The sequence below is a fragment of the Sarcophilus harrisii genome, chromosome 2 (genome assembly GCF_902635505.1).
Source record: "Sarcophilus harrisii chromosome 2, mSarHar1.11, whole genome shotgun sequence".
In the NCBI taxonomy this organism is placed as follows: domain Eukaryota; kingdom Metazoa; phylum Chordata; class Mammalia; order Dasyuromorphia; family Dasyuridae; genus Sarcophilus; species Sarcophilus harrisii.
Genome location: NC_045427.1, coordinates 330,297,557 through 330,325,376, shown reverse-complemented (window position 1 = coordinate 330,325,376; position 27,820 = coordinate 330,297,557). Strand labels below are relative to the sequence as shown.

Genomic DNA, 27,820 nt, shown 5'->3' with positions numbered 1-27,820 from the left:
AAACTTCTTTTGTTATATCCTTTTATATGTGTCTTACATGTGTCACTTTTTATCTCAATCTTGAATACATGACCGAATTACTGAAAAATCATTTATTAAGCACTTATAATTGCAAAACACTATGGTAAGCATTGAAGTTACAAACAGAAAAGCAAGGCAGTTCTTGCTGTCAAGGAGTTCATAGTTTAATGAATTCACCTTACAAGTTAGAGAGACTCTATGATCCTTAGGATGCAATGGCAAAGCTGATGTTAATGAATCTTCTTTAATATCATTTCTATTGATAACTATGTTCTTTTCTGATAGTAAACCATTTGACTGCCAAAATGTCTTTGGTGATAAGAATTTTCTTTTATAGTGTTTTAGTAATTGGCTGTGGGGGAATCAGGAACAGAAGCATCCACAGAAACAGCTGTTGAGTTGTCTCTCCAGAGATCGCTTCTGAGAGAAATGATTATAAAATAATCAATTATTGGGGAGATCTAGGGTTTTCCCCTTTCCTAGATCCTCATTTTCTATTAGGCCAAGCCAGCATCTGAAAGACACTGCTGATGATGGATGAGTTTGTTCAAATCCCTGGGATACGTATCTTTTGACCTTTTGTGGGAGAATTTATGCAAGTAGAGAACTTTACAAAGAATTTAATTTATAGTGAATTCCAGCTCTTTGTGTTCCACTCAGCCTGGTCTGAGCAATTGCCCTAGTCAGGCACAGTCTGGATAAAAGATAAGTTTCTTTGTCCAAGAGTGAATGTTTAGTCATGTCCTCCAGCCTTTCCTTAGAAAAAGTGCACTTATTATTATAATATTCATTCTTCTTATTGTTTGTTGGAATCCTTACAAAGTGTTAAGTCATTAGAATTGATAGAGAAAATAATTATCTAATTTAGCATGGTTCAGTATGATTGATCTGATCCTACAAGGAGATGTTATGGGCCAGAACTTGAAACAAGGTACTAAGTGGAATTGAGAAGACAATGTTTAGATCTAGTTTAGAATTGATTTAATCCTACAACAAATAATGGTTTTCCAGTGATATAATGATTGGTGTGTACTCAGTGTACAGCATATAAGCAAGAAGCTCTCAGGGCCAGGGATAGAAGCCCACTCTCGGAGGTGGAGACAGATTCATTCCATATTCCCTCTTTGTGCTGGCTGGAGACATTCTGAGGGAGCTAGGGGCTGAAACTCAAGACTTTGAAGGACACAATAAAGGACTGGATTTTAACTCCTGGCTGCATTTGAAGTGATTATTACTTTGAACTGAAACTAAGGCTGCCTCCAGAAACCTCCCCAAGAAACCTGCTCCCAGAGAGAACGATCTTATTATAAAAAAGAAGAGAACACCACAATTGTTAACTAATTAGAGTTGACTGCCACCTTCAGGAATACCCATCTTCCAAAGGCATAAAAGTGTTGAGTGGGTTCCATGGGATCTTTGGTATTCCAGTGCCACTGACTCCTTTTATTATCTGCTGACATGATTAATGAAATAATTACCCAGATGCTCTATCTTTCAAACCTTTTATATGTCACATTTCCCAGATTATTATGGGAATTGTATTGGAAGTAGGACTGGAGATCTGGGAAGTGTTGCCATTCCCAGAACTCTAGTTTCCCTGCTCTTCCCTGCGGTTGATCTGTAACTGGTGTTGGTAACGGTAAGGAATAGGAGACCCTTCTGCACCGTGACTTTTCCACTCTGTCATGGCTACTGGTGTTCTTGGGCTACTGCTGTTGCTAGGGCTTTTGGATTTAGTGTCTGGAAAGAAGGTGGTGGCAGCAGCTTGCTGTTTCAGCTAGACTGGCTTGCCTGCTCCCTATATGATAGCTGTCAATTCTTGGGGATGATGACTCTTCTTTTAAAAAAGTATTTCCCTCCATGATGGTGGCAGGGAGCAGTGAGTATTTCTTTTCTTCCCCATGACCCATTTCTCCTAATCCTTCCCCTGTCCTTACTGCGCGAACACTGTGCCTTGAGTACACTTATTTTACGTTTCTCACAATCCTTTGAGCCGCAACTGAGGGCGAGAGAAATTAGGTGAAATTTGTTCAATTGGACAAGTAGTACGCTAAGTTGCAGAGCTGGAAATCTCCCAAATCCAGCGCTCTTCTGCACCATTTGTAGCCTGAGTCCATAGAGCTAAAGAGAATGGAAGGAAGAAACCGAGATGTACCGAGGCTTTTCCTGACATCTCTAAATCCTGGGAAGCGAACCCCGCGGCGGGCAGGCACAAGGAGCCTGTTATTTGTGGCTTCGGAGTCATTTCTCGCATCACTACGAAAACGCCCCTGCTGCCTGACTCCGGGGCTGTTGTGCAGGGCACGCTGAATTTCTGGGAGATGACAGAAAGCATGCGGTCGCTCCCCGAAGGTGACGAGGCTAGATCCGAGGCCCGCGGCCTGACGCAGTCCCAGCCTGGGCGGGAGGACGTGGCGTTGCGCTAGTCCCTCATTCCCGGGAGCTGCGCCCCCCACCCCGCCCCGGACCTTTCTTTGCCGGCTCCTTTCCTGGCTGGCCCTGGCCCTGCCCGACGCCCCTCCCCCGACCCCTCCCCCGCTCCCTCGGGCCGGGTCCGCCGCTGCCCGGACGCTCCCCTCCCTCGGCCCTTGCGTCAGGGGGCGGGAGCACTACCGCTGCCACGTCTGGGCCGCGACGGCGTCTCCGGGGCGCGGCGGAGGAGCTAGGAGGGGCGGCCGGCGCTGAGGCGGAAGCCGGATGCGGATTCGGCGCCTGGCGATCGGGTGAGCCGCGGAGCGGAGCCGGGGCGCGGAGCGTGGTTATGCTGGAAGGGGCACGGCCGATTGGGGTCGGGGCTGGTTCGCTGCTCGCTGGGCAAGGGTAGGTGTGGGAAGGAGGCTGGAGACTGCGCGGCCCCTTGTTACTCATCGCCGAGGCTCCGGGCTCTCAGCCCCCAGGGGCCGGGCGCGGACCTGGCTGTGGAAGCGCAGCCGAGGCTACTCCTCCCTCAGAGGCTCCCGAACGTTAACGATAAACTACCCGGTTCCCATTCGAGGGGACCTTGCAGAGAGTCCCGTCGGAGCTGGGGGAGCAGAGGAAGGGCCCGGGCCGTGGTTGCCTGACTTCGCTGCTCGTTACTCGTGGGGGATACTCTGTGCTCCGAAAGGCGGATCTCTGTACTCCTTTCCCCTTAACCCTTGGCAGAGGGAGAGTTAGAGTTTACTTTTCTGTGGGACGGCTTAGACGGCCACTAGTCAGGTATTAACCCTGAGCTACGCCCGCTTTATGTTTCAGGTGGGGTCGAGTCTGGACCGCTTTGCACCTGGCCGGAGTGCTGGTGAGGGGGAAGTGTGAGGGAGAGCACTCTTTGTTCTTTTTCATTGGCTATTGAAACTGCCCTGGGAACAATCCTGGAAACCCATCAACCAGTGCCTTTTTTTCCCCTTAAAAATCTTCTTTTTTGGAAGGAGCAGCGTTTTCTGAGATATTTTAAAAAAGCAAATTGTGTATATTGGAATGGGTATCTTATATAAAGGAATATCTTCACCCGTTATTTAATATTTCAATTCAATCCCTATATTTTATTAAGGAAATCAACCAGAAAGTTTGCTCCAATTTCACAGATGGAAATCTTGACTCTTTTTCTTTCTACACTTAGTAACATCTACCTAAACTAAGAATTGATCTGAAAATCTTTAAAGATTAACATAGGCAGATCTTTTCTGGTAAGGTGTTATTTGAAGCAGAAAATATATCTTAGAAGAAAAACTACCTCTTGTCTAATTATTAGAGATTTTTTTCTTCTAGGTTTTTGTAATGTAGAGTTAACTTGGAAGAGTGTGGAATTGCTGGGCTTGACCTTCTCACATTTGGGAAATTGAAAGTCCTTTAAATAGTCTAAATTCTTGCTTGTATTTGTTGGATAAATGACATGGGATTTCTAATTCTAGCTCTGCCACCAGCTAGCTGTGTGACACTCACTGGACAAGTTATTTGACTAATGCGTTGCAGTAAAAATCAAGATAAAAATCCAATATTTAAAGTTGTGGCAAACACAGTGATTATTATTTTGTAAAATATATAGTAATTGGGTAATATGGCAAGACCCACTGGCCCATAAATGTGAGACTGAATCTGGCATGAATTATATAAGTAGATAGGAGTGTATCATAAGGTAGGTATGGGTTTGAGTTAGTTTTAGCGCCAGTGACTTTTCCTCTGGGGTTATTGGAAAGAACACTGGGCTTTTAAGTCAGATTTTATTTGCTGTGTGATCTTGGACTGTTTCTAGGTCTGTCTAGAGTAGATTTGGACTAGAAGATCTGCAAGATACCATTTTACTGTTAGCCTTCACTAAGCCTCTCTAATATTTAAGTAGCTTTAGAGCTGGAAGGGACTTTAGAAACCATCTAATCTAGTCCCTCCCCTTTTACTGATGAAAAAAATTGAGGCCCAGAAAAGTAGTTTGCCCATAAAGCCAGAAAAATAAGATCTGAAATTTGAATTTTCAAGTTCTTTGACTCTAAATCTAGTACACTTTCATTATATCACATCTCATTAATCTGGCCTTATTAGGAGGATAAAGATATTTCCTATAAAGTCTGTTTTCCATATGTATGAAATTTATTGCTTTAAATCAGGGGTCCTCAAACTTTTTAAATAGGGGGCCAGTTCACTGTCCCTCAGACTGTTGGAGGGCTGGGCTATAGTAAAAACAAAAACTTTGTTTTGTGGGCCTTTAAATAAAGAAACTTCATAGCCCTGGGTGAGGGGGATAATTGTCCTCAGCTGCCACATCTGGCCCAAGGGCTGTAGTTTGAGGACTCCTGCTTTAAATGTTACAACGTTTAATTTTGAACAACTTTCTCAGGAAAATCTTTATTAAGGTAATTGAAAATTCATATGAGAATTCAGTATGGTATTATGCTGGAAAATAGTGAAGTCTTCGGAATCTTCTGAGGTGTGATGAATTGGTTTCTTCTACCACAAAACCTCAATACTCCTATGCACTTTTAACAAAAGTTAAAGTTCAAGTTCCTCCCTAACACATCATCCTGATTGTGTGATTTCTGGGCAAGTGACTTAATCTCTCAGTAGTCCAGATGATTTAAAAACAAAACCAAAAAAATTTTAAACAAATCTCTGGTTGAATGGATTTATATTGTTTAAATAAATAAAGATTTTTGCCTTATCTGTATTTTTATGTATCAAATTTATAAAATTAAGAACCATTCCCCAAAAGATAAATGGTCAATTTATCTTTTTTTTTTTTTTTTTTTTAATATTTTGTTGCACAGGAAAGGTGTCTTAACAATATAATGAATAAAAACTACAAATCCTGTCTTCAAATCTTGTGTACTTAATGCATTAATTTTTCAATAAATAACTCCCAGATTCATTTACAATAAAAGGAATGTGAATACTAATTAATTCTACCCAAACAAGGCATTACATTAAAAGTTTTAGCAAAGTGATATAATATGTATCTTCACCATTACTCTTTTACAATATGGTTCAGTGCCTTAGCAGTACCACTCTACCATTATATTGCAATGAACGTGGCAGATGATAGCATAGGTAGCTTTTGTTGTTATTAATCTGTGCCTTCCATTAACCCCTTAAAAAACAAAGGCACAAAACCTCTGAAAAATAAAGCTCTTTATACATGTCTGCTTAGTCTGACAAATGTGTTTGTCTAGATTGTCTGGAATTCCAATTTATCTATTTCTGCATTTTAAGTTCATTACCTCTCTTGTATATTTCCTTTTTAATCTTTTTGGACTTATCATTGCATTGATGAGATTCTTAAGACTTTGCGTGTTGTTTTTTTCATAGAATATATAAATTGTTCTTGTTTATTCTGCATCAGTTCATAGTGATCATTCCAGTTGCCTTTGAGACTTTCTATTTCAACATTTCTTATGACAATTTATTATATTCATGTATCACAATCTGTTTAGCCATTTTCTGATAGGATACTTTTTAGTTTATAATCTTAGGATACTCTGAAATAGCTGCTACAAATGTTTTTTTACATTTAAGTTTTTTTCCTTTTTCATTGATTGCAGTCTAGACTAGTAGAAGTATAGTTGGCTCATATACGTTTTACTACTTGGACATAGAAACAATAAGGAATTGCTTTCCAGAATGACAGGACCAATTCACAGCTCCACCAAGAGTGCGTTAGTATGAACTTTAAGTAATTTGACTCCCTCCTTTATCTTTCCTTTTCTTTTTCCATTGTAAAACTGCTCTTCTTTTCTGGCCTGCACCCGTTCTCCTTTCCTTAGGCAGCCTGGTGGCCTTCCCTCCCTGATCCCTCATCATTTTGGAGCTGGCCTTGGGCAGTTTTCAAAGAAAGAAATCCCAGCTGTCAACAATTATATGAAACAATCCTGTAAATCACTAATAGAGAAATACTAATTAAAGAAATTCTGAAATTTCTACTTCATAGTCATCAGACTGGCAAAGAAGAAAGGACAATCATAAATGTTGGAAGGGCAACTTTTTATAGTAACCCCAAGCTGAGAAATAAGGGAGTAGCCATTACTAGGAAATGATTAAACAAATCATAGAATGTGAATATAATGGAATTGTGCCATAAGGAATGATGAAACAGAGTTTCAGAGAAAACTGGGAAGATTCCTATGAACTGATAGAAAGCAAAATGAACAGAATTAGAACAATTTATACAATATTATGGGAAAAAAAATTATGAAAAGATTTTAGAACTCTGACCAATGCTATAATAAAACTACAAATATAAAGGAGTAAATAAAATAACAATAATAACTGGCATTTATATCATGATTTAAATTTTTCTAAGGTATTTTACAGATATTGTTTTGGCTTCACAAGAATTCTTGTGAGGTAGGTACTATTCATTTTGCAGATGAGGAAACAAGTAGACAATGTTAAATGACTTGTTCAGGGTCACATAGTTAATGTCTAAGGTAGGATTGAACTCAGTACTTACTTACTCCAGATCCAACACTGTCTACTATTAAATTTAGCTGAAGATGAAACGTGATCCCTATTCCCTCTCATAGAGATGATAGGCTTAAAATGTAGAATATGACATAGGTTTTCATAATCAATCTGGAAAATTGTTTTATTGTATTATACATATTTATTAGATTTGGTTTTTTTAAATTTTTCAGTGGGGAAGGGAAAGGGGAGGAGGAAGAGGTAAAACAGGCTTAGAAAATGAATATGTATATATATTTTTAAAATATCTACTTGTTCTTATATTGTGGGTCTTAATCTTTTGGGGTAATGGTTCTCATTCTTATATATTTGAATCAATTCTTTATAGATCTTGATTGTGAGGCTCTTTATCAAAGAAATTTCCTGTAAAGATCTCCCTTACCACCTCTCTCCCATCCTGTTACCTGATTCCCTTCTAATTTTAACTGCATTGATTTTGTTTCTGCAAAAGCTTTTTAATGTTATATAAACAAAATGTATCAATTTTATTTTGTGATCCTCTTTATCCCGTGTTTGGTTCTTGTCCACAGATATGAAAAGTAATTTCTTTTTTGCTCTTCTAATTAGTTTCTGATATTGCCCTTTATAAATCATCTATTCATTTGACTTAAGGTATGAGTTGTTTATTGATCTTTACCTAATTTCTGTCAGACTGCTTTTGAGTTTTCCCAGTCCTTTCTGTCAAATAGTAAGTTCTTACTCTAGTAAATGGATCCTTTGGGATACTCAGAGACTAGGTTACTCTTTTTTTTTTTTTTACTTTTACATTTGAAATTTAGTACTGCTAGACTCTTTTGTCCCACTTTTCAGGATTTTCCTTAAGATTCTTTTTTTTTTTTTTTTTTTTTTTTTTTTTTGCTGAGGCAATTGGGATTAAGTGACTTGCCCAGGGTCACACAGCTAGGAAATGTTAAAGTGTCTGAGACTAGATTTGAACTTGGCTCCTCCTGACTTAAGGGCTGGTGCTCTATCCATTGTGCCCCCTACCTGCCTCTCCATGAGATTCTTAATGTTTTGTTACTCTAGTTGTCTAACTTTATAAAATCTTTGGTAGTTTGGTGTAGCATTGCATAAACATATATTAGGTAGTGTTACTTTTATCACATTGGCTTGGCCAATGCATGAGCAATTAATATTTCTCAAAATTTTTTAGGTCTGTATTTTATAAAATTTTTTTTAGTTAAATTCATATTGTTCCTTTGTATGGATTGATAGATTCCAAAGTATTTTATATAGTATTATTGTGAATGAAACTTTGCCTGTTGGGCCTTTAATGGTGTTGGCTTTTGTCAAATATTTTTTGGATCTATTGATTCAATCATGTAGTTTTTATTATTTTTGTCATTAATATGCTCTGTTATCCAGCCTTTTTGTGTTTTTCCTTTTTGTCTTCTACCATTTTTATGAAGAAGGTAGTATAAGTTGAGTTTGCCTAATACTTTGTGATCTATAAATAATGACATATTTCTGCTCTATTGAACTTTTCTTCAACCTTTCCTTGACCCTAATCACAAGTCTTTATTCCATCTTATGTTGGACTTTTGCTTGTGACTATTTCATCACTTATTCTGCTCTCCCTCTTATGCCCTTTTCTCTCAAGCCTCAATTTCCCTGTATTTCTACACCATGTTTTCAGTGTGTTTATGTTCTACCTTCTAATGCCCATTTTAGATGAAAGTGAAGTTTATGGGATACTCGTTGTATATTTTTCTCTTATGCAACTTTCTCCTCTCCCCAGTATAGTCTTGTATTCTTTCTCACTTGTTTTTTTTAAGACTTGTGTTCTCAAGGACAAATCCTGTCTTATTTATTTACCTTTCTATATGAACCTTAAAACCATTTAATCTTGGAAAGGATACTTGTTTCTTCTCTCATGTAAATTATTTGTCCTCACATAGCCCTTTTCCCAGTTAATAAACCATGTTTCTCTTGCCTCTTGTATTATCTCCTTGGTTCTGAGCTTTTTTTGTTTGTTTGTTTTCTAAATCAAACTATGTGGAAATCCTCCATTTCATTAGAGGTCCATTTCCCCAAAATGAAGAATTAAATCTTTTTTCTGATCTCTATGACCTTTCTAAAATGCAAATAATGTGCCAAAAATATAGCAATTCCATGGTCTTAATGTTGTGGGACACTACGAACAAAGGGCAAAATTTAACCCATGACTCATGCTCATTCAACATTTCTTTCCCAAATACCCACTGTACTCTTAGCAATGATATATTAGCCACCCCAACAAACAGGCTTGCAAAAGAAAGCAACTCTGTATCTTAAGCATTTTACTCTTCTTACTTTCTACTGCAGAGGAAATTCAAATTCTAAACTGCAAAAATGTGCTGAGGCTGCTATTGCCTAGACTAAGAGCAGACAAGCAGCAATAGGGTAGGATTTGTGTTTGGACTTTATAATAGAGATCAACTTTATACCCTGCCCCATCCTTATGTAGCTTCGAAATTTGCAGAAACCCAAACTCCAAACATCAGAAACTTGCTCAGGGTGCAGAAGCAGTAGCGTATTTGGCAATGTTGGGTAAAGGAAAGAAGAAATAGAGAAATGGAATGGGAATCCATTTTTGTAGGGATACTGTGTGGCACTACACTAAACCTGAGTCTGTACCAGCATCTAGTTCTCTCCTCTCAATCTACTGGGGCCGAGACTTATGTTGGTGAACCATGAATTTCTCAGTGTGGGACAAGGCTGCCTGAGACCACTGTAAAAGGAGAAAAAGTCAGCAAGTGAGTGACAGGAAAATAAAGGAGGTGGGGGGGAGGCTGAAATTACCAAAGATCCATCACACAAAAAAGAAAATTAAAAACCTTTAAGCATAAATAGATAAACCAATGGGGAAGACATTTAAAAAAAAAAAGAAGACTTCTAACTTTATTAAATGAGTTAACATTTTTATGACTAAGTGCAAAACAAAAGAAAATGAATCACCATGCAGTAAGGTGAAGGACCCTGTTGTCCTGTTAGTTTTGAAGAAGTTTCCCTATTTAACTCTTTATATCATATCTGGGTTGTTGTATTTTTTGGTAAGCCTTGTATGAAATCATGTATAAGCAACAAACATATTTGTGATTCTAATCCGTTTTTTTCATCTTTGAGAGATGTTTACGGGAGGCCAAATCTCCAAGATGGGAGAGCAAAAAATAAATAAATAAGGGCAGGGAAAGGTGAAGAGGGACAGTGGAATGAGAGAATGAAGTTTTTTCTTCTTCTTGAAGAGGACTATGACATCAAAGAAGTGATGCCATGACATGCAAATGAATTGAATTTAAGTGAGGGAGGGCTGTCCAAGGTCACCTGCTTGACTTTCTGCTCCAGAGCCATCTGGGTCCAGTGGCCAGATAGATCAGGGCAACTGGAGATGGCCCTAGATGCAGTGGGAGACTGGCCTTTTTAACCTAAGATTTTCAACAGGTCTCAGTTTGACTGTGACCTCACCCATTCAGTTGGTTAAGGCAAAGAACTTAAATCTTGTCCAGTCAATCAATCAGTGATCAATCTGGGAGAAGACCCTCAAGGTTTCTGGCAAGCAGAAATGATTACTATTTCCATTCAATCTGAGTCAATCAGAATTCAAACAATGATCAAATGGGGCTTGAGAGACCAAATAAGAGGAAGATAAAGCCTATCTAGAAAGAAGAGCAAAAAATTTCTTTAAAAATACTAATGAACATGATAAGTTTAAGGGAAAGGGAGGATTCCACTTGACTGAAAAGAAAAAAAGGGCAATTAGATAAAAGCAGAAAAGAAAAAAGAATAAGCAAAATCTTTAAAGAAAAAAAACAAGGAGGGAATTCAGAGTGAAGGAAAAAAAGCCAAAGCAGATAGAGCTACTTAAAAATTTTTTTAACCTAATGTAACCGAAGAGATAGTGCTGTTTATAGAAACTATACTATTTAAAACAAAATGAAAAAAACAAAACAAAACAAAGAAAACCCTTTATTCTCCTAACTTTAAATATGAATGGATTGATGGGGGGCAGCTAGGTGGCGCAATAGATAGAGCACCAGCCCTGAAGTCAGGAGGACCTGAGTTCAAATCTGGCAAGAAAAAGCAGGAGTGGGATAGGAGTGGGATGGGAATGGGATGGAGATGGGAATGGGATGGGAATGGGAGCAAGAATTACCAATTTATAGAACTTAAGAAGTGGGAGGAAGTTGTAGCTAACTTTCAGCTCATCAACACCTGAGATTGTAGAGTAAAATAGGTGGTGGAAAAAATTTACTATAAACAAAAATTACAGTCACACTGTCTGACAAAAACAGACATAAACAAGGAAATATTATTCTAAAAGGAACCTCAGAAAACAAACCTTCTAAATGGGTCTTCAAAAGAACATATTTCTAAAGTATACATGAAACTTAAAAAAAAAAATTCACTATTACCACACACAGATATTGCCAAAAAATATTTAAAAGCAGTAATAGTAAATACATCGTTTATAAACAGTAATACAATAAAAATAGTTCTGGGATTAAAAAGATGTTGCCTTAACAATGGAATTTTTAATAATAGAAATAATAATTATGTGAAAGAAAAATCTGATGAATGAAAATATCACAATATCCTGTGATGCAGCCAATAAATAGTAACATAACAGAAAAAGAGAGAATTAATGGACAATTATAAAAAACTAGAAAACCAACAAATAACAATGAAATAAATGCAAAAGACATTAAAATTAGAAAAGAAATATATAAACTAGAAATAAAAAATCATAAGGTTGATTTTTTTTAGAAACTGATTCTTTGAAAAGATTAGCTAAAGTTTTATCAATTTAATTAATCTGATTAAAGAGAAAACAACTTCCCCCCCAAAAAAACCCAAAAAAGCAAAAAAGAAAACAAAATCACATAGGATACCAAGTAGCAAGGCGAAACAAAATTAGAAATAAAAAGTATTTAGGATTTATTTATTGCCCACAGTTATATGCTAACAAAACTGGAGGTGATAAAGGGCCACTGGAGTTTGAGTGGTAAGTGTGGGGGGGGGGGTGAAGGGAGAGAGGGGGAGAATGTGCTTAAAAACCTATGGTTTAGGATAATCACTTCATTGGTTGAATAGAGAATGGATTGGTGTGGGGGGAGATTTGGGAAAACAGACCCACAAACAGACTTTTAATAAACCAAGGTGTGAGATGATGGGGGCCTACACTGTAGGAATGTCAGTGTCAGAGGAGTTTTTGAGAGATGTTGTAAAATTGACAGGCTTTAGTAATAAATAGATTGAATATAAGAAATGATGAGATAAGGAAAACTAAGTTGTAAGCCTGAGGGACTGGGAGGATGATGTTGTCCTGTAAAGTAATAGGGATTGTAGTAGGGGGACAGAGTTTTGGGAGAAAGATAAATTGTTTTGTACAATTGGAATTCAAGCTGTTAATCTAGTAGTCCAGTTAGGACATCCAATTTGAGGTGTCTGAAAGATAGTTAGAGATGCAAGATTGGAGGGTAGAATAGGTAGATTTGAAATCATGATTGTAAGTGGTTCTATGGAGTTGAGATCACCAAGTAAGATAGTATATATCGGGAAGAAGGGAGAACCATGTGGGATATCTATAGGCAAATCTATATCAGATAGGAGAATTGGGAGACAGTAGTGATCCAAAATAGGAGAGTAATTGTCAGTGTCATACTGCAGAGAAGTTGAACACATAAGAATTGAAATGAGGTCGGCAATTAAAAGTTCATTGGTAACTTTAGAGAGGTGTTGAATGATTTAATCAGAAGCTATGGTAAAGCTATAGTAAGAAAAGAGTGACAAAGTGGAGGCATCTATAGATGGCTTTTTTTTAAAGGGAGTTTTGCCATTAAGGGCAGAAGAAGATTTACAGTATGGTAGCAGAGGGGTTTTTTGAGAATGGAGGAAAAATGGACATTTTTTTGTAGGCAGTAGGAAAAGAGCCAGTAGACTGGAAGAAACTGATGTGATAAAGATGATGGGAGGAGATAATATGGAATGGGATCATGTTACAAAACATGTAAGTGGCAGAAGATGGGTATTTATAGTGAATTGTTTTTAATATATATTTTTTTGAAATATCAAGCAAAATTCTCAGTTGAGTGGGAGAAGGGAATGGGAACCATGCCCGGGAGGTTTGAAAAAATTTGCAAATGTTTGGAAAAGCCTTTGTGAAGACTGGAATAGTGAAGGAGATGTAATAGGCTAGTCTAGGAGCAGTAAGGGCTTAGGTGAGGTGGCTTTTCCAAATTTCTTCATCTCTTTTCAAATGCTGCATAACTTCTATGCCTCTGGCTCATAGCTAAGGACTTTGCTTCATACTTTACTCAAAAAATTGAGGCAATTCATCTGAGAGCTCTCTCTTTCTCCTCTCATCTTATATTACTCAAATGCCTTTACTTGTCTATCAGTAGAGGTGGATCTACTCCTTGCCAAGGCAAACCTCTCTGCCCACACAAGTGATCTCATTCCATCCTTTCTCTTTCACTAGAATGTCACCATCACTTCTTTTGTGTCTTAAATCTCTCCTGTTTTACTAGCTGCTTTCTTAATGATGATAAACATGCTCCTCATCTGCCCCATCATCGAAGTCCTCCCCCCCCCCAACTCCCCCCCCAGCTTCTATTCCTGCTGTTTGTCCTCTGCCTTTTCTGCCTTTTGCAGCTAGGCTCGAGATGAGTTTACTTCCTCTTCCCCCACTTTATTAAATGTCTACAGTTGGCCTTCTCATCTCCTCATTCAACTGAACTCATCATATTTCAGTGAAACTGCTCTCTCAAAAAGAATCAGTAATTTCTTAATAGCCAAATTTAATGATTGTTTAATCCTTAATTTTTTTTTGAACTCTGTAGTTTTTGATGCTATTGTTCACCTTCTCACTACTCTTTTTTCTGTCTGTAGCTTATCTATATGTATTTGTTTACATGTGGTTTTCCATATTAGATTATAAATTCCTTGAGGGCAGGGATTGTCTTTTTTTTTTTTTTTTAATCCAAACTAATTTATTGACAATTCAAAATGTGACATATTTACAAAAAACAGCACAATTTCCAAAATAATTTAACATTTGCCATAGATTTATAAAAGTATTGATAAATATTAGGAGACCCTGACAATTATCAATCACAAGAACATTTTCTTATACTTAATTGTCAGAGTAATCCCAAAATGGAGCTAAACTTCTGCCTTCACCAAATGTCAAAATGCCAATACTGAAATACACTAAAATGAACGTACGAGGTAAAAGTTGTACAAAAGAAAGTTAAATTCAGGTCTAGAAGGAAAACTTTTTCACAGGTATGTTTTCAGAAATTTAAAAAATTATTATTTTTGATACATCAGTTAAACAATTTTAACTTACATTAAAATTTCAAATGTGTAAGTTTTCATAGGTTATTTCCCAAGAGAGAAGTAGTACAGTACATAAAGCTGGCCTGCAAGTGCTAGGAAGACCCGGGTTCAAGTCTCACTTCTCACACATTCTGACTGGTGACCAAATGTAGTCAACACTTCAGGGTCCATAATGGAGAACAGTTGTTGATCTATTTTGGTAGAGGGACTAGGAACTCTCTATACCAATGAAATCACAAGAGATTGTCTTTTACTTCTTTTTGTCACCAAGGGTTAGCATACTGCCTGTCGTACAATAGGTGTTTATTAAATATTGATTTGATTGATAAGTTTGGTAGCTAATCTCAACATGGATGAAGTTGCAATAAAGGAGACTTAAGGGATATTCAAACAGAAAGAAGACCCAAGAAGCAGGCTTCAAAGGGAAATGTCAGAAGAATAAGTAGTAAGCACTTATATCGTAAACAGATTTCCAAGTTTAGCCAAGAAAAGAAGGCAAGATATAGGACAATAACTGGTAAGAGTCATGGTATTTAGCAAGATTTACCAAGGATGTGGGAAAACTTCACCGTATTTGTAGCTAGCTGGAAAAGAGAGAGATTAAATTTTGATAATCAATGGATACTAATAATGTGTTGGAAGGGGATTGAGGGAAGATGTGGAGGGGCTTACCTTAAGACTGACATCAAAGACTAGAACAAAGGAAAGGAACTAGTGGGACATTTCAGAGGAACTGAAAGAAAAGGAAAGGTCTTAGCAAGTGGCCTCAATTTTCTTTTTTGTTAAGATATGAAGATCCTCAGAAGAGAGGAATATTGGTAGAGAGTAGGATAAAAGGATTGAAAATAGAAGAAAAAGGTTGAAAACAGCTGTTGTGGGATAGAAATCAATTAAGGAATGTGATAGAATTGTTTTTGTAGTGGCAGCCCATTTGAGATTACCATAAATTTATAGTATTCCTGGTCACTATTTCACTATTTCTTCCATTTCTGTTTATAAGTTTGTGAGGAAAAGCAAAGGAGAAAGACGGTATAACCCAAGATTGGAGTTTGGAAAGGCATGATTGGTGTGAAAGAACAGGGAAATGAGTCTCTTGATTCAAGAGAAGAGAAAAATGTAGAATTGAATTGATTCATTGAAGATTGAGAGGGCAGAAAGTAGTGCTGGTATAGTACTGATAGTGGGATTGGGCAGAGGTTGGGGCTAGGGGTTTGTTTTTTTTCTCGATACATTGATAATATCTGAATATGAAAGAGACTTTGAAATGTTATAAACCAACTTGTGAGTAGATCTTGTCTTTAGATATTTGTAACCTCAACACATTTCTTCTATATAAAACTAATAACAAAATCATTATGGTATAGTTGATACTATTGGACTTGGAGTCAGGAAAACCTAGACTCTTATCCCTCTTCAGATATTAACTGTAAAACCCTGAGCAAGTTACTTCACCTTTCTTTGTTAATTATATAATTGAGATATCTACAGGTTTGTTGTAATATGTTACAGGTTTGTTGTGGGAATCAGATGAAATAATTTGTATAAAATACAAGTTAAGTTAATAACTATTATTATATTATTAATATATTATTATATTATAATACTATTATATTATTAATTATAATATATTATTAATATGTATTATTATATTATTGTAATATAATAATATATTATTATATTAAGTTAATAATATAAATGTGATGTATTATTTCAAAGGTTTTATGGGTATATATGGTGGCATGTAGAATTGAGAAACCAAAATTACTTAACTACCTTCATACCTTTTAAAAACTTAAATTTTTTTCTGAAATAAAAGCTCTTTATATAAATTATTTCAATTTCAGCCTTCATTGCAATCATGAAACCTGATGAAACACCTATGTTTGACCCAAGTCTATTGAAAGAGGTGGACTGGAGCCAGAATACTGCAACATTTTCTCCAGCCATTTCCCCAACACACCCAGGAGATGGTTTGGTTTTGAGGCCTCTTTGTACTGCAGATCTAAACAGAGGTAGCGATTATTTTCCCATTTGTTAATCATGAATTGATTACTCATCTGTGCTAACGAAAGCCAATTAGCATTGATAAAGATGATAAGATTTAAAGTAATTAAATTTAGATTAGTTTATTTTTGATGTATTTTTGCAACTGCATTTAAATATGCATGTTGAAAAACCATGTTCAGCATTAAATAAATTAGATGCATAATGAAAATAATTTAGGAGAAATGGTAGAGAATCCACCCTTTCTCCTCACCCGCTGTCCTCCAAATTTCCTTTTCATTTATTTATTTGTTTATTTTAACATACATTGCTTTGTGGATCATGTTGGGGGAGAAAAATCAGAGTAAAAGGGAAAACTCATGGGAGACAAAAAAAATAGGAAAAAAAAACACAAGTGAACATAGCATGTGTTAATTTACATTCAGTCTCTTCAGTGCTTTTTCAGGATACAGATGGCATTTTCCATTCCAAAGTCTATTGGGATTGCTTTGGATCACTGAACCACTGAGAAGAACCAAGTCTTTCACAGTTGATCATTGCACATTCTTGCTGTTATTATGTACAATGCATTTCTGGTTCTGCTTGTTTCACTCAGCATCAGTTTATGTAAATCTTTCTAGACCTTTCTAAAATTAGCTTGGTCATCATTTTTTATAGAATAATAATACTCCATTACCTTCATATGCCACAACTTGTTCAGCCATTCCCCAATTGATGGGCATCTATTCATTTTCCACAAATTTCCTTTCTGCCAGGAGAAATACTACTTTACTTTTTGCTACTGTCTTGTCTTGAAATAGCTTATTTCTTTGTTTTGTTTTAAAAAGAAACAGAGATCTCTTTTTAGACTATAAGAAATCGTCTTTCAGTTTTTTCTCCAGGAATATTTTTTCAGATAATCCACATTGTGGAAAAATCTTATTATAAAATGAAAGTACAAATTATTTTCATTTATCAAATTGAGCAAACTGAAATATCTAAGTTGAGCAAAATGGTTGTCATGAGCCTTAAAGTTCCAGCTTAAACTGAAGAATATGATTTTTTGATGAAATCTATTACTGTGACTACAAGATTTTAAGAGATTTTTGTCCATTGAGAAAAAGCAATGTTTTTAAAGAAGTCTTTTAGTTTTGGATATATTGCCATAAATTCTGGAATAACTAAAATAATCATGTATTGTGATTATGAATGCAATTCATTTAAAGTATAGCTGTTATTTAAAAAAATAAATATTGCCAGTTGGGAGCTAGATGACATTTAAAGGCATTTATGGAGGGTTTTTTTAGGGGGGAGGAGTTGGTGAGTAGTGATTATATGTAAAAACATAGACATAGGTTTTAGTTTTTTTCAAAATGCAAATATTCCAAAATGTACCTTTGCTTAAAAAAATTAATGTTATTTCTATATGATATTTGATTTTCTGAATCAGGATTTTTTAAGGTACTTGGTCAGCTGACAGAAACTGGAGTGGTCAGCCCTGAGCAATTTATGAGTGAGTATACATCTGTCTTGTTATTTGAAAAGGAATAAAGAGAAGATATGTTGTCTTTGTGTGGTCTTTGGTTCTGTCCCACTGTGTGTCAGCATTTGGCAAAATTGGGAAGATATAAATAGAAAAATTGGTTAAGTATTTATTGTATGTGGCTTGCTTTAGTCTAAGGTTGAAATATAACAGATAATTGATATATCTTTATCCTTTTGTCTCTTGGATTGATGCAATTCTTACCTGGGTTTGGGAAATTATCTCCATTTGAGACTACAGTATCTGTACTATCTCAATATCTTTATTTTTCATAATGATTTTTTTCTCCATTAATTCAGATTTGAATCTAGATGGCAAAATAGCCTAAAATTAGTAGGCAGAATTAGTTGTTCTATGACCTATAAAAATTATACACCTACCATATAAGGATGTTTTTTGCTTTTCCTACAGGATCCTTTGAGCATATGAGGAAATCAGGGGATTATTATGTTACAGTTGTGGAAGATGTCAATATAGGGCAGATTGTTGCTACAGCTACTCTGATAATAGAACATAAATTTATCCATTCATGTGCAAAGGTATGCTTCTCTTATTCCATCCTGTGAGAATAGATTGATATTTTTTTGGCAAAATAGGACAGATGAATTTAAACAATATTAGTGTTTAAAACAACTATAGAAGAGCAGTGAACTTGATGAGACCTGGTTTCATATCTTGATTGTGGCAGTTGTTAGTCTTGTGATTCCAAGCAATTCACTTAACCTACTTGAGCTAGCTTCCTTTAGCTTTAAATAGGAGTAATACTTTTAGTTATTTAGATTTTTGTATTAAGGGTTTTTGTATTAAAAGTGCTTTGTCAATTTTAAGTGCTATAACAATTATTAATAATTCCATGAAATGTATCTTTTTTTAATGACTTTTGTTGTAAAATTATAAATCTGTTCCTCTGGAAAAATTTTTAGTCCCTCAATATATTTAACAACAATTAAAGTTGGTCTTGGTGTATGCTGAAGAATACAAAGAACAGCAAGCATGGAGCAAAATCAGTTAAGTCTTAATTGGACTAAAAAATGCATAATTGGGAAAAGAAAAAAATCAAATCATATGCATTAAGCAAGCATTATGATACTCAGTAAGGAACTGTTGCTATACTTGTTGCTATCTTTAAAGGTAACAATAAAAAACCTCTTCTAAAAAACCTTGACTTTTAAAGTATTGGATTAATGGTTCGAAGAGAGTTCCTGAGCTTAATTAAGTAAATTGCACCTGAATTCAGGAGCAGAAATGGGAACAAGATGGCACACTTAAGCTGACAACATGTGGCTGCTGGGTTCTGTGTGAGAACCAATAGGGAAGAGTTTTTAATAAAGTAAAATTATGACTAAATTAATTGCTTTTTAAAAAGATGAATTGGTGCTAGCCAATGTCTCTTTCTATGCTTATTAAAAAATCATTTAGGTCTAGAAAGGTTAAGCAATTTGCCTGAGGTCACACATGTCATAAGTAGCACAGTTGGGATTTGAACACAGGTTCTCTGATTCCAAATCCAGTCTTCTTCCCAAAACACTATACTGCCCCTCAGGAATGTCATAGAGATAGAAGAATATAAAACTGTATTCTGGTAGTGATGCCATACAAGCTTATAAATAATATACATTTCTTTTCATCTCACTACTTACCAAAATGGTGTGTTAGTAATAATTTATCAAACAAAATGTTCCTTTAAAATATTTTTTCAGAGAGGAAGAGTAGAAGATGTTGTTGTAAGTGATGAATGCAGAGGGAAGCAACTGGGAAAACTGTAAGTATTTTGCTACAAAAACAGTATCTACTTTGGTTAGATTAGGTGTTGTTCATATCTGATGAGTTAAATTCTTCTTAAGATTGAGTTACAGGGAGACCTAGGTGGCAGTTGATAAAGTACCCACCCTGAGTCAAGAAGCCCTGAGTTCAAATATGGCTTCAGTTTAGTAACTGTGTGATCTTGAGCAAGCCTTATCTGTAAAATGATGTGGGGAAAAAATGGCGTACCATTCCATTATCCTACTAAGAAAACTCAAAATGGGGTCATGAAGAGTTGGATACCATTGAAAAGTGACTCAACCAAAAAAAAGACCTAAATTTGAAAATTCTTACAGAAGTTATCAGTTATATAACTGATTTATTATAAATGATTTTATAAACTGATTTATTATAAATGATTTATTATTTAAAATAAGAGAATATTTATTAAGCTAGCTTTAGAATTTTAGTATAAGGTAAAATTAGCCATACTTTTTGGTAGCAACTTCTAAGATAGGAGTAGCAAGCGACAATTTTTAGCTAGTACTTGGAAAACGTCGTAATGTCACTCCATGTTATTGGAATCCTGGAATGGCCTGGGATTCATCATGCTACCAGTCATGTGTCACTAAGGTACAGTGGGAAAGGGTTTGGGTTCAAATCCTGCCTCTGTTTTTGGCTACTTATATGACTTTGCCAGTTCAGGAATATTCTCTGAGTCCCAATTCTGTACAATGATGAAATTGAACTAGAAAGCTTTTAAGATTCCTTTCGGCTTTAAATCTGTGATATACTGTCTTAATTTTTAAAAAGATCAAAATCTGTGATTTAAGTATGTGAGACTTCTCACATAATTGTTTCCTATGTTATTAACTTTAGATTTGAACAACTTAATCACAAATATTCTTAATAACCCATTATGATCATATCATATTTAAGTAAATTAAGAGGGATAGAACCTTACATGGATAAGACACTATCAAGAGAAACGAGGCAGAGAAATTGTTGCCTGAAGAAAATGGAGACATAAAAGAAACTTGTTGAGCAATTTGTTTAATAACAGATTTAAAAGTTTTTTTTAATTGATGACTTTTAAAATTGTATTAATTCTCCAATATAGGGCTATGCATCTTTTATAGCAGATTTTTAAAGGAAGATTAAAGAGAAATACCCTAACTTAAATTTTTAAGAGGTATACACAACATGAATACAAAAACATTGGACCTATCATATCAGGAGTACTTTAATTCTGGGATGGTTAGAAACACTACTAACAAAAGTATATTTAAATACATTGAAATAAACATTTGTTTAGTTTGTTATTTAGTCAGTCTTTATGACTTCATTTGTGGTTTTCTTGGCAGAGATACTGAAGTGGTTTGTCATTTCCTCTTCTAGATGAGAAAACTGAGGCAAACAGTGACTTGCCCAGGGTCATGAAACTAGCCTTCCTAAAGTTAAAATCTAGCCTCAGAGAGAAGATTTCCCGACTCTAGGCCTGACACATACCACCATCTTAAAACCTTGAGTACGGGAAGTGAGGAGTTACTCAAGTCCAAACTTCTGTTTTACCTATTTTTGTTTTTTTTTTAAAGCTACCTAGAATTTTACTTGCCTCAGATTATAATTATAGGTTGTTGTTGTTGTTTTTTAAAATCAGTTTTTAAACTAGTTTTAATAGTTCAAGGATAAATATTTTAGTGTCTGGTTCATGTTAATTTGACTAAAACATAAGAGACCTGAGTATATATATGCTTGGTTAAACTACAAAAGTAATTTATTTTTAAATTTACTTTGCTTAATTTTACTTAAAATAACTTTGTCTACAGAATTGTTTCAGTAGAACTAGGAACATGAATATATATATATCTATATATGCGCCTCTTTCTAGAATGAAGTTCTTAACACTTCTAAAATTTTTGGTTTGTTTTTGGGCAAATTTAAAATATTTGCAGCAATTAAAAAAAAATACTATCTTTTCCAAAAACAGTCTTGTATTTTTTTGCATATGCAATAGAAATGATACCTAAAAATCTTGCCATTGTAAAAATAGAGATTTAATTATTTCATATATGAACTTTAATTACATTTTGTATTTTAATTTTGGGAAAACTCCTATGAAAGCAAAGAATTTAACTCATTTAAAAACTGCATGCTTAAAAGAGCTACCATCAAGAATTCATTTGTCTTTCAAAAAGATGTTCAAAATTACCTGTTCTTATACTTTATTCTTTTTTTTCAGGTTATTGTCAACTCTTACTCTGTTAAGTAAAAAACTGAACTGTTACAAAATTACCCTTGAATGTCTTCCACAAAATGTTGGTTTTTATAAAAAGTTTGGATATACTGTATCTGAAGAAAACTACATGTACCACAGGTTTCTAAAGTAGTGATAGCAAGAATCATTTTTAGAATGAAAGCAAGGAAATTTTTTGCAATTAGATTATTATAGAAAAATCAAAGTATTTTATTGCTACAAAACCTCTCTTCCCCCCATAAAATACTGGACAAAAGTTTTATTCTACAAGTTTGGCATATTATTTACCAGAAGATTAAATTGAATTGGTAGAGCATGCTGTGATATTCGACCATAAATGAATTATGAAGGAGATGACTTTTAACCAAAGAATATATTTTTAAATTGAAAATTTTCCTGTATTTTTCTAAAGTTGGGTTTTATTTCTTTGTAGTCGAAGTATATTTACTATCTTACTTCTTATTCAAAAAATACCAATTGTATAAGAAAATATCCTGTAGTGTACAAAAGTTTTTAGATAATTAGTATCCTTGGTTATTAACAAAAGCTTATACTGATATGGGTTTAATTGAAGGCTGACTTCTTGAACACAGAACTTGGGGAGCTTGGTAAATATCAGATAAAACATTCCACTAAAGTACTTTAATTTTATTTAAACCTATTGAACAATTGGGGAGATGGGAAATGATGAGATTGAAAGTAAGAAGTTAGCTGTGAAATACAATGTAGTTAATTTTATCCTACCATGTCAGTACAATTTGATTTCCACAGAATTGAGGCATCTGCATCTATGTTTATCTGCTATAGTAGTACTTTGTTTCCCTTGATCCTGGAAAACATCTCATAGCTTTCCAATGATACCAAACATCAAAATTCAGCTATCTTTTTTGATGAACATTTTATGGGAAAATCACATTGCTTTTGTTTCATTCATAAAATTTGATGGGAATTTTTTCAGAAATAACAGGCACTTTTAGATGCTATTTTCTGATTTTTTTTTTTTAGTATCAAAACACTAAAATTACTATTCACATGGATAGTGTATTCTGATAGAACTGTAAAATTTTTCATGTGTTTCCTTCTAATATTTCTTGAACTTCTAGGTCCTCAGGTAATGGCCAGTGTTATTTAGATATTAGCTATTTGTAAATTAATTAAAGATCATCTTTATTCTTCATATGCTATTGTATTTGTTTTGCTTCTCTTTAATCTAAATGATTCATATCACTAGACCTATGATCCAATAAGATCCTTGGCAATGATCCAAGAGAATCTAAATTCTAAGTTATAGATCTAGGAGGATATTTAAGCTAGTATTTATTTAGACAGTATTCGCTAGTTTTTGAAGGGTTATGTGACATAGAAGAAGGATCAGATTACTCAGTTTCAAGAAGGCTACACTTCTACAAAGTGTAATAGAAGCTGCAGGGGGACCAATTCCCATTTTACAGTCATCAAAAGGAAAATAGAATGTCTGAAGTGCATTCTTGTTTAGGTGTTCTTGGGACTAGATAGTCCCTGTGATCTTTTTTTGACTAGGTTTCTATGACGTAATTCCACTCTCCATAACCATTTGCTTAATAAAAAACAAACAAACATCAAAGTGGTCATTAGAATGTATATTACATTTAAAACTGAACTGAAACAAAAACATTTAAAAACTCATTCACATTTTTACATAACTGGAATATTAAACCAGTCTGAACCACATTCTTAGGAAAATTGAAAGTCTGAACTGTTGGAACTACAGTATCAACAGAAAATATAAAAAAAACAATCATGGTATAAAGGTAGCTAATAATTTTTTCAGATACAATGGCACAAGTTGCCATTTTTTAATTTATATGGAATTAAATAGTTTCACACAAAAGAAGTGTATTTTGTGCAGGACTAGCAGCCTCTTACATTGTAGCATTCCTATACTCAGCACTTTGTCCAAGATACATGTTAAGAGCAAATATGAAGCAAATTACAAAGACAGGCTGTTCTTTTGAACTTGCTGCACAGATTTTTAACTGTCATGAAGAAAAAGAACTCCAGCGTTCAAAAACCATGAGAATTCCAGGGTCCTAGAAAAATCCTCTTTTTGTACTGAAATAATTTTCCTTTTAGGAGTTTCAATTACTATCCATTTTTGAAAGCAATGATCTAGATGAACACTAATATGAAATTGGATATATTAATATATAGTAACTTAGATTGGTCACCACATTTTCTTTTCAACCCAAAATTTTAGTTGTTTCAGATTTAACTAAATTGAATCACTATGAATAAAAATGTTTTAAAGTTATGAAAAAAATGTTGTGAAGTTAAAAAGAAACTTTTAAGGAGAAAAAGGAAGGAAATACCTAACATTTTCAAATGATGCCTTTTGGTTCTCCTGAAGGATAAGACCTAATATTCTACTGAAGAAGTTAATTAATGATGAGATACTAGATATCTTACTGTTAAATTCATCACTATAGTATAACCAGCAAACAGAAAAGTCTCATTTCTAGTCTGAAAAAAGTATCATGGAAAAAAATGGCCTCATATTAGAAAGCAAGAAAAAATTTCGACTCCAACATTTGATACATAATCACTGGTAAAATGTTATTTCTACAATAAAGAAGAGTAAAGTAGATTTTTCTGCTTCCCTGTGTATATGGTTATGTGACTATTATATGATTTTATTTGTCCTAATTTAGGCATTAAGTCACATTGGCTGAAAAGGCCATATGTATTCATAAAAATTATAATAGATTATTCTTTTAAAAAAGTTTTCAGTACCATAGGTCATGGTTTAGTTCCTTTCATGTATTTAGATGACAATTTTTATTTTGTTCTCACTGATATTTATAATCTATCAAAAACTGAAGCTTTCCTAAAGTTGGAAAAATGAATGGAAAATATCCCATCAGGGAAACAAAATTAAAACATTCAATAGGAAGCTGTGATTTAGACAATCAAGTAACAGAATGAAGTTTTTTGTCTGTAGGCATTAATTTCATTCTCAAGACAATGAGAGTCTGTGAGACACTATTTAACTGCTACAGAACCACTTCACTGATAGCATATAATAAAACAGTAAGGAAACAAAAATACCTAAACAAATTAATGGGTGCATTTTAAACAGAATAAAAGATAAATTTTTGAGAGATAAGTCCAAACTCCTCAGTCTACACAAAGTATTTTTTAAAAATTACTTTTAAATACAAAATGGGTTATAGAATAGAAGTTGCAGTATCAAGTATTGAAAAAATAAATAATATTAATGACTAGATGACATTGATTATGACTCATTTAAAGCAAAAGCTGTTACCTGACACCACCAATTGGATTTTGGTTAAGTCTCCAAAGAAAATCTGCAGTGTAAAACTTCAAAATGGAACAGAACTAGAACTATAGATTACCCTGGACTTTTTGTAAGAGTTATATAATCTTTTAAATACCTAACATATATAACTCACATGACACTCACAAACTACTAATTTACTCTTTCATTCACAGAAAAGCTGAGAGTTGTCTCAACTAAGTGGGACAACATAAAATACTATCTTAGATAACCTGAAATATTAAAGCAAACAATTCTTGCAAAATGTATAATTTAATAGTGTTGTTTTTACTGGCATTATTTGAGGGGATTAGGGAGAAAATGGGCAAAAGGAGGAAATAGAAACACAAAAGTTCAAAATAACAGATGTAATAAACTGTATTACATAGTGTCTTTTGTTTCTACCAGGGAAAATCCATTAAGCACTCAAAGCACTGAGAAAAGTGATGTATGGGTTAAGTTTTGTTTTTGATATCCAACAAAAATAAAAAGGTGAAAAAAAAATCATTTCTGTTTCAACATTTTAGAAAAAAGCAAATGCTTTCTTATAATGCCTTTTATATTTGTAAATAAAAATATTAAAACTAAAGACCCATAAAATGTGCTTCCTTAAAATACTTAAAGTAATTGTTCCAGATACCATTCCAAAGACCTACAAAAGAGAAGCATCATTTTGAGAATCTCATACTCATAAAGACAACACAAAATCGGCTGGGAAGAATGTGGTCCATTTTAAACAATTTGCTTAGACTTTTTATAGTTCCAGTTTAAGGTATGTAAAAATAATAAATTTTTTTGGTAAACATTTTCACTATTCTTAACTTCTATCCAATTTGTAGGCCACAATAAAGCTAATTTTAGAAATAAAAGGCATATTTCTACTTTTTAGAACTTCTAAAAAATAGATAGCATGACAGTGTACACATCTTAGAACCTGTAGTAGTTCTGGACAAAGGAAAAAGACTAGAGATTTTCCTAAAGAACACAGATACAGACCAAGGAAATTCTAAAATTCATTTGAAACTTATAATGTGTTATTTTTCCCCCCTAGAAATACCAATGCATTGTATTTGACAAAAGGAAGTATTTTTTCCTCTTTTGTTAAAAATTTTATACAGGCCAAGCAACGTTAACCAATACAGGAAGCTGAACCAAGATGAAGTATGTGATTTTGAAGCATATCAGTATTAGTTCAAGGACAGTTTCCAAACATGAAAGGGTGAACAAAATACATAAACTGAAAATGTGGCAGATTCTTGCATTAATATTTCTGTAAGGAGTTCTACCATAAAACTGAATTGTAAAATTATTTTAAAAAAATGTATAAACAAAACACAAAATGAATTTTGACAAACTTTTCTTTAGTAAATTGTTATAAATTACAAATAATTTTTATAAACAAGCCTCCCCAACTTGCATGTTTTTAAAGTAATAACTTTATATCATACAAATAAAGAAATTTTCAAGTATGAAAAGTGCATTATTGCAATAATACTTAAGCAAGTCCAAAAATCTTGTAAAAAAAAAAAAAATTAAACAATCAGTGCCATCTACTCAAGAAGTCCATCATTTTCTTAAAATGTTGCTTATTTAGCAAGTTGTAGATAAAGACATTTGGAAGCAACATGTAATTGAAAAGAAGCTACTTGTGTTTTTCTCATTTTACATTATTAATGTATTTTCCCCTTCACATACAGGAATTCAAACACTATGTCATTGGTTTGAGGTACCATCATCCATTCTGTGCAGCTGCAACTTGCATATTTCCAAACTCCTCCTCTTCTTCATGTGTACGTTTCAGGCTACCTGAAAGTTAGAATATACAACATAAACTGGACTTATAAAATAATTCACCAAGAGATTGAAAACTTGCATAGCAGATCATTTTTTAACAACTATTTTAAATTATTGAGAAGTCTATTTTGAAGATTGTCTTTTTAAAATATTCTTAAAGCATCTCTAACAAACTGATTTAAGTCAGACCTTTCTAGTAGGAAGAAATATGGAAAGTCTTCCAGAATTTGGGGGCTTTGAGGGAAAATAACATTCAATTTAAGATTTTGTGTTTTTTTAGAAACATCATTTTATCATTACTATGATAATGTATAGTGTGTACAGTATATTAGATGCTGTAATCTCTAATACTTAAAGGAGCATGAGAAATAGTTTCATAGTTGCTACTTCCAGATGAGGAATCTACTTGTTTAAGAAATTTTCTGGGAGACGGGCATCTTTTAAAAAACATCCATTCAGATATGAGCCATTCAACTCACTAAAAAAAGGAAGAATGCTCACTAACAAAATTCAAGAGAAATTTATTTCAATAAAGGGAAAATTGCAGGGACCTAAAGAACTAATTAAAACAAGTCAGGAGAGGCAGCTTCATCAGTAATTTCTCCTCCATTATACTGATCTTGCAGTAGTTCCAGAGAATACTTCTTAAGGATTGTGTAATAATAGAGTAGATACTGATGAACATCCTATGTTAGTTCAAGGGAAGAAAACATGAAAATGATTTTGTATTCTCTGATTAAAAAAAAAGATTGATTTTTCATAGAAAACATTCTTTTTTCCAGATGGACTTTTTTATTTCTATTTTCTAATATTCAATTTCTTTTTGCCAAGTGGTATAATTGCACCAGAAGTCAAAAGACCTGAATGCTAGAGCTGATTCTATTATTAATTACGTATACTTGTTTACTCATTAAATTTTCTC

General features: G+C 34.2%; 2 protein-coding genes across 4 annotated transcripts in view; one reads left to right on the top strand and one right to left on the bottom strand.

Moving 5' to 3' along the window:
- The first annotated feature begins 2,646 nt into the window (after positions 1 to 2,646).
- Positions 2,647 to 23,853, top strand: GNPNAT1 (glucosamine-phosphate N-acetyltransferase 1). 3 transcript variants are annotated; one of them, XM_012549539.3, is made up of 7 exons: positions 2,661 to 2,744; positions 3,256 to 3,298; positions 16,110 to 16,277; positions 17,699 to 17,761; positions 18,203 to 18,330; positions 19,492 to 19,553; positions 21,777 to 23,853. In XM_012549539.3, exons 3-7 carry the CDS (start codon positions 16,124 to 16,126, stop codon positions 21,922 to 21,924), a joined length of 555 nt encoding a protein of 184 aa, XP_012404993.1. In that variant the 5' UTR covers positions 2,661 to 2,744; positions 3,256 to 3,298; positions 16,110 to 16,123; the 3' UTR covers positions 21,925 to 23,853. The 3 variants fall into 3 exon arrangements, with proteins under 3 accessions (XP_012404987.1, XP_012404993.1, XP_003756495.1); XM_012549533.3 differs by lacking the exon at positions 3,256 to 3,298 and having other exon boundaries at positions 2,647 to 2,744; XM_003756447.4 differs by lacking the exon at positions 3,256 to 3,298 and having other exon boundaries at positions 2,725 to 2,841.
- STYX (serine/threonine/tyrosine interacting protein) overlaps positions 22,783 to 27,820 on the bottom strand; it is a 49,720-nt gene continuing 44,682 nt past the window's right edge. Inside the window, exon 11 of the mRNA XM_031952839.1 lies at positions 22,783 to 26,910. Within this exon, the coding sequence (XP_031808699.1) occupies positions 26,837 to 26,910 (74 nt within the window). The 3' untranslated portion in view covers positions 22,783 to 26,836. The remainder of the gene's footprint in view (positions 26,911 to 27,820) is intronic.